Below are 10,770 nucleotides of genomic sequence, written 5' to 3'. Positions count from 1 at the left end.
TAGAGGCAATTCAGTGGCATTTAGCACTTTTCATAGTGCACAAAGTGCTAGATGCCACTGACTTGTCCCTTTAAAGTGGTTAATTTTGTTAGGCAAATCTCATTTCCAAAAAAACAGTGTAATACCATTGCACACCTAGTAGAATAACTAAAATTTAAAAGACCGACCACATGTGACCCCGAGGACGTGAGAAAACGAGAACACATACATTGCTGGGGAAGGTCTGTACCTCACGTGTGATACAACCCATTCCAGGGCCAGGTATTTACCCAAAATAAATAAAAGCATATGAACAGATTTATACATAAATGTTCATAGCAGCTTTATCTGTAATAATCAAGAACTGGAAACAACTCAAGTATCTGTCAACAGATGAAATGGGTAAATTAATTGCGGGCTAGCCGTACAATGGAATACAGCTCAGCATACAAATGAGAAAACTTTTAAGGCATGCAACGATATGTACGTATCTTAAAATAATTGTGTTGGGTAAAATCTGCCAGACCAAAAAAGGTATCTACTATATGATTCTAGAAATGCAACTGGTCTATAGTGTCAGAAGCCAATCAGTGGTTGCCTAGGTAATGGGGGGGGGGAGGGGAGTTACAAAGTGGAGAATAAAAGAACTTTGGGGGAAAAGCCTTGAAAACATGATGCTCAGTGCAAGAAGCCAGACACCAAAGGCCAGCCATGGTAAGATTCTGTTTATACGAAATGTCCAGAACAGACAAATCCATAAGGACAGAAGACAAGTTAGTGGTTGCCAGGGCTGGGCGGGAGGAGTGGGGAGTGACGGCTAACGCATGGGAAGCTGGTTTCTTTCGAAGATGAAAATATCTTGGAACTACTTGGAGTGGTGGTTGCACAGCATTGCAGACGGACTGCGTGCCAGCGAACTGCACACTTAACACAGTTAATGGTTAATTATATGTGAATTTTTCCTTGATAAAAAAAATGAAAGAATGGTGACCAGACACACACACACACTCCTCCGTCCCCCCCATCTTCACCTCTGAAGCCCCTGCCTCACCCCACCCAACCCTCTCCCAGCCACATTCCCTGCCCACCAGAATTTCACCAGGTGCCAAGACCTGCATCCGCCGTCCTCGTCCTCCTCCTAGTGGGTTCCCAAACACCCCCTCTTTGACACCTGGACCCTCCCTGCAGATTCCTGGAGGTGAGTCGCTGGGCTCACTGCACAGGACAGGAAGGGCATCTGGCAGCACAGAATGAGCACTGCTCGAAGGGACAACGAGCTGCCACCGCCGTGCCCACGTGGGACAGACCCTGTGGTACAGATGACAAAGCTGCACCTGAGAGAGCGAAGCCGCTGCCCGTGGTTCGTCAGCTGGCTCACTGGGTGGGAGTCCCCCACCCTGGCCTGCCCCTCTGTGGCAGCTGGTCTGCAAGGATGGCCCCACAGAGCGGGCCCTCCCAGTGTTCACAGCCCCTCAGCTCCACGCACGCTTCGGGGCTAACCCAGGACTCCATCGAAGCTGCCGCAGAAGTGATGCCGGCCCAGGTCCAGGGAGGCCTGAGCTTTAGCAAGTCTGAAGGCTCCAGCTCTGCACGTGAGAGCCCTGAGTTGGAGAGGCCAGAGAGGGAAAGGCCCAGCTGTCCCAAGGCACCAGACACGACAGACATTCCAAATGGTGACATCCAGCCAGCTCAGCCCCCAGAGGACAGCAGCCGCCATCAGGTGGAACAGCTAGTCATACTGGCATAAAAACAGACACACGGATCAATGGAACAGAATAGAGAGGCCAGAAAAAACCCACACCTATATGGTCAATTAATCTATGACAAAGGAGGAAAGAATATACGATGGGGTAAAGACAGTCTATTCGATAAATGGTGCCGGGAAAACTGGACGGACACATGCAAAAACATGACACTAGAATACCTCCTTACACCATATAAATGAATAAACTCAAAATGGATAAAAGACTTAAATGTAAGACCCGAAACCACAAAACTCCTAGAAGAAAACATAGGCAGTAAACATTCTGACATTGCTCTTAGTAATGTTTTTGTTGATATGCTTCCTCCGGCAAGGGAAACAAAAGAAAAAATAATCGAATCGGACTAAGTCAAACTAAAAAGTTTTTGTACAGCAAAGGAAACCATCAGCAAACAGAAAAGACAACCTAGTGAATAGAAGATATTTGTCTATTAACATCCAATAAGGAGTTAATATCCAAAATATATGAAGTCATACAATATAAAAAAATAAAAAAGCAATCCAATTAAAAAATGGGCAGAGGACCTGAATAGACATTTCTCCGAAGAGGATAAATAGATAGCCAACAGACACATGAAAAGATGATCAACATCACTCGTGATCAGAGAAATAAAATTACAACCGCGATGTGCGATTATCACCATGTGCTATCACCACACACGGGTCAGAATGGCTATCACCAATAAATCAACAAGTGTTGGCGTGGATGTGGAGAAAAGGGAACCCTTGTGCACTGTTGGTGGGACTGCAAATTCGTGCAGCCACCATAAAAAAGTTTGAAGGTCCCTCGAAAAATTAAAACTAAAACTACCATGTGACCCAGCAATTCCACTTCTAAGTATCCGAAGAAATCCAAAACACTAATTCAAAAAGATCTATGCACCTCTATGTTCACTGCAGCATTATCTACAATAGCCAAGATACGGAAGCAACCTAAGTGCCCATCGACAGATGATTGGATGAAGAAGTGGTGTATACGCACACACATACACACACGTACACAATACGATATTACTTAGCCATAAAAAAAATGAAATCTTACCATTTGCAATAACATGGATGGACCTAGAGAGTATTATGCTACGTGAAATAAGTCAGACAGAGAAAGACAAATACTGTATGATGTCACTTACGTGTGGAATCAAAGGAACAAAATAAATGAGCAGACAACATGAAAACAGATTCACAGATACAGAAAACAAACTGGTGAATGCCAGATGGGAGGGGCGGTTGGGAGGCTGGGTGAAAAAGGTGAAGAGATTAAGTACAGGTTGGTAGTTACAAAACAGTCATAGAGATGTGAAGTACAGCACTGGGAAGATAGTCAGTAATATTGTAACAACTAAGTATAGTGCAGGTGGATACCTGACTACTCAGGTATATAACTTATGACTTCCTAAGTTATATAAATGTCTAACCACTATGCTGTACACCTGAAACTAATGTACTATTGCATGCCAACTGTAATTTAAAAATTCTTTAAATTGAAAAAAATAAAACATGATAGTCACATAAAAAAAAAGAGCTGCTGACCCAGAAGCATGGGAGCATTAGCAGTTGCGGAAACCCCTAAGCATGTGGTGGCTGGCTCCCCTGACGAGAACTCAAGGGACACCCCGGAAAGATCCAGATCCTCGCCCTCTGCTTGGGCGGCATGTGACACTCGCAGCTGGCCTCACAGCCTGTGGCCCACTTCGGCTGACTAGGCTTGAGCAAAAGGAGAAAGAGCAAAAACTTAAAAACGAGAAAACCCTGCTCTCTGGGATCTCCTTCCTGCCAACTGCCCCCGCTGTCCCATCTGTGGCAGAACACTGTGGCCAGTGCAAGGTGCACCCCGAGGGTGCCGAGGGAAGGCTTTGTAAGGAAGCGGGGCACCCTCTGCTCCGCCATCGGTCCAATGCCCCCTATCCTGGCTGTAGCCCACCTTCTATGCCTCGACTCCTGCTGCCCAATGGAGAACTCAGCCCCCAACGCACTGCCTGAGGCTCAGACTCCAAAACCACCTCAAGCACCTACCTCCACGGGGTAGCAGGGTTCCAAAGCCAAGCTTTACCCGCTCTAGGAAGGCCTCCTGCTGCACCCACTTAATCTATCCCCCCCCCAGCATCTTGTGTAAGGGGCCGGCTTCTTGCCAGACGTGGGAGCCCTGAGACCCTGCAGAGGACCCCGGGTGCTCCCCCAGCGCTGGGCTGCACAGGGCCAGCTGGTGGCAGACACCACCTCCAAAGATGTCAGCGAGGTTCCCAGCAGGCTACCTGGGCCCTGGCCACCCTAGTGATGAGAAACTGAGGGTCAAAGAAGAGGCTTGTTCTCATCACTCAGCATTCGGGGTGCATGTTGATTCCATTGTTATTTTTATTTTTCTGTATTCTTCATGCTCTGGCAACCAGGGTTTCCCTAACCAGGGACAAACTGTCCCTCCGGGTTAGCTTGTTCTTAGAGATAAGAAACGATTCTCCTTTCCAAAGCAAACCAACCAATCCAGAGCTCCTATTCCTCTGCCCCATTACTCCAGGGCCAGACAACTAGGGATAATATAATGTAAGCACCTGAGAATAAGTTCTCACTTGCCCAGGCATCCGTTGCAAAAGATATGTCTGTGGGGGCAGCACAAGTAATACGGACCCAGGTGAGTGTCTCAGGCACATCCCTGTCAACAGGCTACGACTTACACAACAGACAGCAACCCCATGCCTGCTCATCCTCGCTCACCCGTTGCTTCTGGTGGAAACTATAATGAAGCTCTGGCCCACACTCCTCCCAACACCGCCTCCTGACTGCCCTGGTGCTGCCCCATGTGGCTCTGAGTGACATGGTGTGCCCTCTTTTCTTAGGAATTATGATTTATTAAGTGTCTTTTCAATGGCAGTCTTCCCTGATCTACCAGCCTCACCATACTTGAATAAAACCTACATTTTAAAATGGGGTGGAGCAGAGATCAATGCAGGACACCCAGCTTCCATCTTAAAGAGTCAGTCGTGATGGATGAGAGTCCCCAGGACTCCAGGAGGCACTGTCCATGCTCTTTGCAGAAGCCTGTAGGTAATGCACACGGCCCTGCCACCCTGGCCCCACTGCTCCTGCTCCAGACCCCAGGAAGCCAGAAGCAGAATGGCTGATGGTGGGGGCCAGGGCTGGGTGCTCCAGCACAGAGGAGGGGCTGCAGCCAAGACCCCAGGCTGCCTGGGCAAGGGGAGACTGAGGCCCAGAGTCAGGCAGAGGATGTAAACTAACTTTAATCACCACCCTCAGATGGGGGCAGCAGGAGTGTCTAAGCATGCGGCCACCCCTGGGGGCAGCTGGGGGCCAGCCCCTTGGTTCCGGCCGGGGCGTGCTCCCCATCCAGGCTCCCCACATCCGGGGGAGGGCCCAAGCACCTCCAGTCTCCAGGTCACATGTGCAGGAGCTCAGGTCTGCAGTCTGTGTAGCCAGAAGAACCCATGCCTGAAGGCTGGTGTGTTAGTCACAGTGCACATGTCCCCATAGTTGCCACACTCAGGGCCCAGGTGATATGACAAGAGCTTGTCCTCAGAGCAGTGAGGACTTCCTCTCTGATAGCATCAGGGACTCCTTCACGGTCACCAGCAGCCCCAGTGGAGCACAGAGCCGGGATATCGCAAGCAGAACGGCAGCAACCAGACCTGCGCTTAGCAGTGCTACGGGGAAAAGACAAATGGGAGTAGGTGAGGGGGTGGCAGGAGCCCCCTCACTCGCCAAGCTCCTGACACACTGAGATGGGGGTCTGCAGCCTATTCCCTCCCCGAGCCCCAGCTCCCAGGAGGAGCTGCCCCAGGCCCCAAGAGAAGCAGGTGCGCCTGTTCATCATACCGGCAGCTACGATAACCCCGGAGGCATTTCTGTTTCTGGACTGAACTGAGTTCTGGTCGCCGACTAAGGTGGTTGTGGCATTCTTGGGATAGGTGACACTCTCCAGGGTCACTGAGGTCACAGGCGTCCCCACAGACGTGCCTTCCTGGAGGGTCTCAGTTCCTGTAATAAGTCCAGGCATTCATTAGCTGGAGACGGGGCACCCGAGGTGTGGCGATGAACAGATGTTCCAGGTGCCTGTGGAGGACCTTGTGGCTCATCTTCCATCCCAACATGAATGAGACTGGTGGGCACTGCTGCTGGGAGTGACCTCTCACTGCCCCCATGGAAATACAGACACCAGCATACGCATGTGTTTACACCCCCAGCCTCGTCATGCACTGGAAGTGTCAGGCATCCTTGTCTAATGACCACCCTCCCCACCGAGACAGGCATAATGCAGTCCCATGGCATATACCACAGCCAAGCTCATCACTGGAATCAGGACAGTCTGGGTGCCCATCACAGAGCCACGTGTGTGGGATGCAGGTACTGCTCAGGGGGCAGTGAAGCTCTCCTGCCCTGCAGGGCTGTCTGCTGCAGTTGAGAAGGTTCTTGTCGATTCCATCGTGGCAGTCATCGATGCTGTCACAAGAGCAGGGGTTTTCCATGGGCGGCGGGCACTGCCCATCCTGGGCACACGGCTCTATCTCTGAAGTACAGGGTCAGTCAGGTCCCAAACACACCCACAACAGGGCCCAGGTACTCTTCACGGCCCACTCCCCTGCAAGCCGCGCCTTCCAAGGACAGCGGAAGCTATAGGGCCCACCAGTACTAAAGGCTCCGCCCCTACCAGCAAGCTCCTTCTCCCAAGGCCCAACCACCTCTGCCTCCCTGTAAACCTACCTCTTCTCAAGCGTGAGACCCAGACTTCCCTCCTTGCAAGTCCCACCTACCCTCAGGCCCCATCCACAAGCACCATCTCCTAGGGTCCAGCCCCTGGGAGCCCCGCCCCCAGGCAAGGCCACTCACTGCACTCCTCATCGCTGCCATCAGAGCAGTCCTGGTCACCATCACAGCGCCAGCTGAGGGGCACGCAGAAGCCACTGGTGCGGCATTGGAATCCGGTGGGCATACACGAGTCTGCAGTGGATCCTACAAGATGCACACAAGTGAGGCCTGGAGTTTGGACCCCTCTCCAGAAGCCCAGTGGTCACAGGCCACGACCACCAGAAGACAGGCCAGGTCTCAGAGTACTGGAACTACATTGGTGGCCACCCTTTGCTGAGGACCCACTGTGTGTGGGGCTTGGAGCAGAGGAGTCCACGGCCTCACCACGAGGCTTCCCGCACAGGTTCCACTTCAATCCCCACTCCACAGCAGACACTGCAGAGAGGTTAAGGCCCAAGGCAGCAGAGCCAATGGCAGAGTCAAGGACCGAACCCAGGTCTCTGATCCTAGAGTCTTTACCAGGCTCCGAATAGCAAGGCAGTCTCCCCAGGAGTCTCTTCAAGCCCAGTAGTTAAACAGATTGGCGGAGGGGCCATCTCTGAACCTGCCCTGGATCAGGCCCACAGTCAGGGTCAGCAGAGCCTGTTCCATCCCACCCGCTTAGCAAAGGGGAAACTGAGGCCTTGGGTATGGGACCTGCTTTGTCAACTCAGCTCCTAAATTCCTCCCAGATCTGACCCACTTTCTCCACCTGGAATGTGCCACCTCCTCACCAGGCCCCACCCCCATCTCCATTCAGACACGGGAGACCTCTCAGATTAACAGCGTTTGGTCACCCACACCCTTGCCCTCTGCTCAAAACCATCCCTGGTCCCCTGACCCTCTCGACCAAATGCTATTTCCTCCGTGTGGCTGCAAGTCCTGGCCCAGCCCTGAACCTTTCCTGGAACTGCACCTCCTCCCACATGCTCTTCACCCAGCTCGCTCTGTCCTGGTCTCTTCGCCACATCTCTAAGAGGTCTGGATTGCTCCACCTCGGGGCCTTTGCCCATGCTGTTCCCCCGGCCCAGTGCACCCTTTCTTCCCTCCTCTCTGTACTGGTCATTTCCTCCTCAGCCTTCAGATCTCAGACTATTTCCTGGGTGGGATCTCATGCCCCTCTCAAAGACCCCTAAGTCTATTCTTCTTACTTATAACAAGGTCCTTAAACTGGTACCCGCATAGACTGGACACTCAGTGTGTCAGGGCTGACCTTGTGACCACAAGCCTAGGGCAGTGCCTGACAACAAGTAGACACAGGTCACACTAAGATGAGATTTTAACCTTTCTGGACCCTGGGCAGTGAAGCTCGGGTCCTTTGCTGATCGGGAGGGGCACAGAAGGGCCTGGAACCTGAGTGGTGCAGCAAGATGGGTGGCAATCACCTGGCTAGCCCCAGCCTAGCCCCACTCCATCCAATGCTGGTCCACTTCCCCTTTTTTACTCCAAACCCCGATTCTCCACGGTTGGCACCTCCGCAGGCCTCCAAGCCCAACTGCAGCTGTGGGTCACACAGTCCCTGAGCTCGATGGAGCCAGGAAAAGCTGTGGACAAGCTGGAGCCGGCTTCCTTTCCTGTCCATGGGGACAGGCAGCCTGTAGGCGAGGCTTCCGCCCCAGGGCTAGCTACTCCTGGCCTAGACAACCGACAACCTCCTTCCCTGGCCTGCTGCAGTGCGTGTCCCTCTGAAAAGTGAGCAGTAGAGCAGCTGCGGAGTCAGACGGGAGTTGGAGCAGCCAGTGACTTCTCCTCCCAGCCTTAGTTTTCTCACCTGTAAAAGGGGCAGTTAGGAGTCCCTACCTGACTGTCCTGAGGAGGAGACTGCATGTCTGTAAAGAGTTGGGTATTTGGTTAACATGGAGGAACCAGGAATGTTTAACCTGAAGGGACTTTGGAGTGAGGCAGGGGACCAGATAAAAGGGGAGAGCAGCGTAAATGTGTGAACCTGAGCTCACAGCTGAAAATCAGGGGCTCCTGTGCGCACAGGGAGGCCACTCCAACCCACCCAGTTGCCTCTGGGAACCTCAGACAGCCACCTACCTAATATTTAGGCCAGGGGTCACATGGGAGGGAAACTTTTCGTTCTCTAAGGCCGGAGGAGGAAGGTGCAGAGATTTGCGGGGTAGAGCCTCGCCCAGGGAAGAGCCACAGGGCCTCAGCTCAGGCACGAGGGTTTGAAAGGTGCGGCTGCTAGGGGAGGTACCAGGCGAACGGCCCCGCGCAGTTAGAGGTCCGACAACCAGAGCCTGCCGCGACCCTTCCTGTCCACGCTGGCTGAAGGGCGGCGTGGAGGTGACGATGGAGCAAGACAAAGCAAAGCAGGTGCGGAGTGTGAGAAGGGCCGAAGCAGGGTAAAGGCTGACAGAGTCCCCAGACTGAGGATGGCTCATCCAATGGCTGGGCTACCGAACCATTGGTCAGGAGCTAGGGGAGTGTCCCAGACCGACAAGTGGCGCAGCCCACGTCGAAGCATGGCCAGCGCGCGGGGATGAAGCTAGGCTGCCCGCGGAACTGGCGCGCGGGCTGCGCGGAGCTCACTCACCTGGGGCCTGAACCGGGGACCGGGTCGTAATCGAAGTCGGGGCGGCCTCCAGGCCCAGCCCGAAGCCGAGCAGCAACCACAGTGCCAGGTCCAGGGCCGCGGTCCGCTGTGATCCCCACAGTGCCATCCAGCGGCTCCACGCGCCGCCCCAGCCCGGCATAGGCTGCGCGCCCTCGGGGCCTGGCTTTTATCCCCGCGCACGCATGCGCACAGGCCGGGGCTGGGCCCACGCCTCCAAGTCTCCAGGTCCCGCGGCTCAGCCTACCGTAAATGCCCGACTACGAGGAGACCCACGATTTGAGGCTCTTCCCCCAATTTTCCCAATGAAAAAGTATACTGAATGGTTGAATGGTATGGATAGGGCCCACTTGAAATTAGAAACTTCTGGAGATGGAAACGAACTTGTAGGTGTCTACTCACTATATATATATATTAATAATATTTAACGTTCTATATGCGTCCTGCAGCAAATATACTAATTACCTTATTTAATATGGCAGCCGCTCCCCTCAAGCACACCCCATTCTCTCACCCTCCAAATGCTTCTTTTGTGCACTCGACAAATTATATATTTACTTATTTTGATTTAGTGTGATTCCCCACTGGAATATCAGATCTAGTTCTTGGCCTCCATCCTCGGCCCTCTGTCCCGGCACCCAGATGCGCTCATCCACGCTCACTCACGCTCACTGCCTCACTTAGCCCTCACGGACCCCTCACAGGGATGTGGGTATCACTCAGTTCCAGAACAAGGTATGTGATGGCAGTCCTGGGGTTTTCTCTACTCACACTCACCCAGGAGGTACATAAAATGAGACCTTCTGCAAGCTTTCTAGAAAGCCAATGTGACTGCTGTTTTCTTCTTGAAAATATTATCTACAGCTCTGCCTTCCAGAGATGCGTGTCCAACTGCCAGCAAGACCCCAGGCGAGTCACTGTCCCTCAGCGTTAAGACAGGTATGCAAGTGTCTACCACCCCATTTCCAATGAAGCTGCACTAAAGCATCTAGATTTTCACAGAAGAAACTATTTGCAGGTCGATGGCCTCCTTCACTATTTGAAAATGTTGGAGGTTATAGGTGCTTTTGGAGCAGACACATTTTCTGATAATCTCCCAGATTTCCATGGAAAATAAGATAAAGCAAAGGTGCACGCGTAAAGAGGCAGGTGGATAGGACTGCAGGGGGCAGGGGCGGCAAACGCCTCACTTTTGAGGCTTGGCATCTTGGTAAGGGAGACACCTGGGGTACAGGGAGAAAAGCTGAAGAAGCCATTCTTGGACTTTCTACGCCTCAGTTCTTCTGTCAGGGGGTATGGCAACAGCAATGACTCACAGGATTGCTCCAGGAAGGAGCTGAGTCATGAATAGAGAACGTTCAGGATAGTACCTAGCACACAGAAAGACCTCAGGTGTCAGACCTCTTTCTTACTCCACTTCATTAGCAAATTTCAAGTCTGGATCATAAAACTATTCCAAGACCTTCAATACGCATCTTGCCTGTGATCTCCCAAGGCCCTCCAGGGTTGCCCTCCACACACCCTGCCCAGCCTTCCTCCCTCCTGATCTTCCTGAACCAGTCATCATGTGCCCCAACCAAATCCCACCTCCTCCAGGAAGTCTTCACAGGGGCTTCAGCCCACGGGGCTCACTCCCTCTGATGAGCTTTCAGCGTTTGACATGCCCACTCTG

At 52.5% G+C, this 10,770-nt stretch overlaps 1 protein-coding gene across 1 annotated transcript; it reads right to left on the bottom strand.

Moving 5' to 3' along the window:
* Positions 1-4,072: 4,072 nt before the first annotated feature.
* Positions 4,073-9,277, bottom strand: CD320 (CD320 molecule). Its single transcript, XM_006917218.3, has 5 exons — positions 9,081-9,277; positions 6,581-6,703; positions 6,027-6,260; positions 5,570-5,731; positions 4,073-5,397 (listed from the first exon to the last, which is right to left on the bottom strand). The coding sequence occupies exons 1-5, from the start codon at positions 9,238-9,240 to the stop codon at positions 5,270-5,272; spliced, it is 807 nt and encodes a 268-aa protein (XP_006917280.2). The 5' UTR covers positions 9,241-9,277; the 3' UTR covers positions 4,073-5,269.
* Positions 9,278-10,770: the final 1,493 nt, after the last annotated feature.

This window comes from Pteropus alecto, unplaced genomic scaffold (assembly GCF_000325575.1).
Source record: "Pteropus alecto unplaced genomic scaffold, ASM32557v1 scaffold37, whole genome shotgun sequence".
Classification (NCBI taxonomy): Eukaryota; Metazoa; Chordata; class Mammalia; order Chiroptera; family Pteropodidae; genus Pteropus; species Pteropus alecto.
The sequence above is the reverse complement of the archived record's forward strand: the minus strand, read 5'-3'. Positions and strand labels throughout refer to the sequence as shown.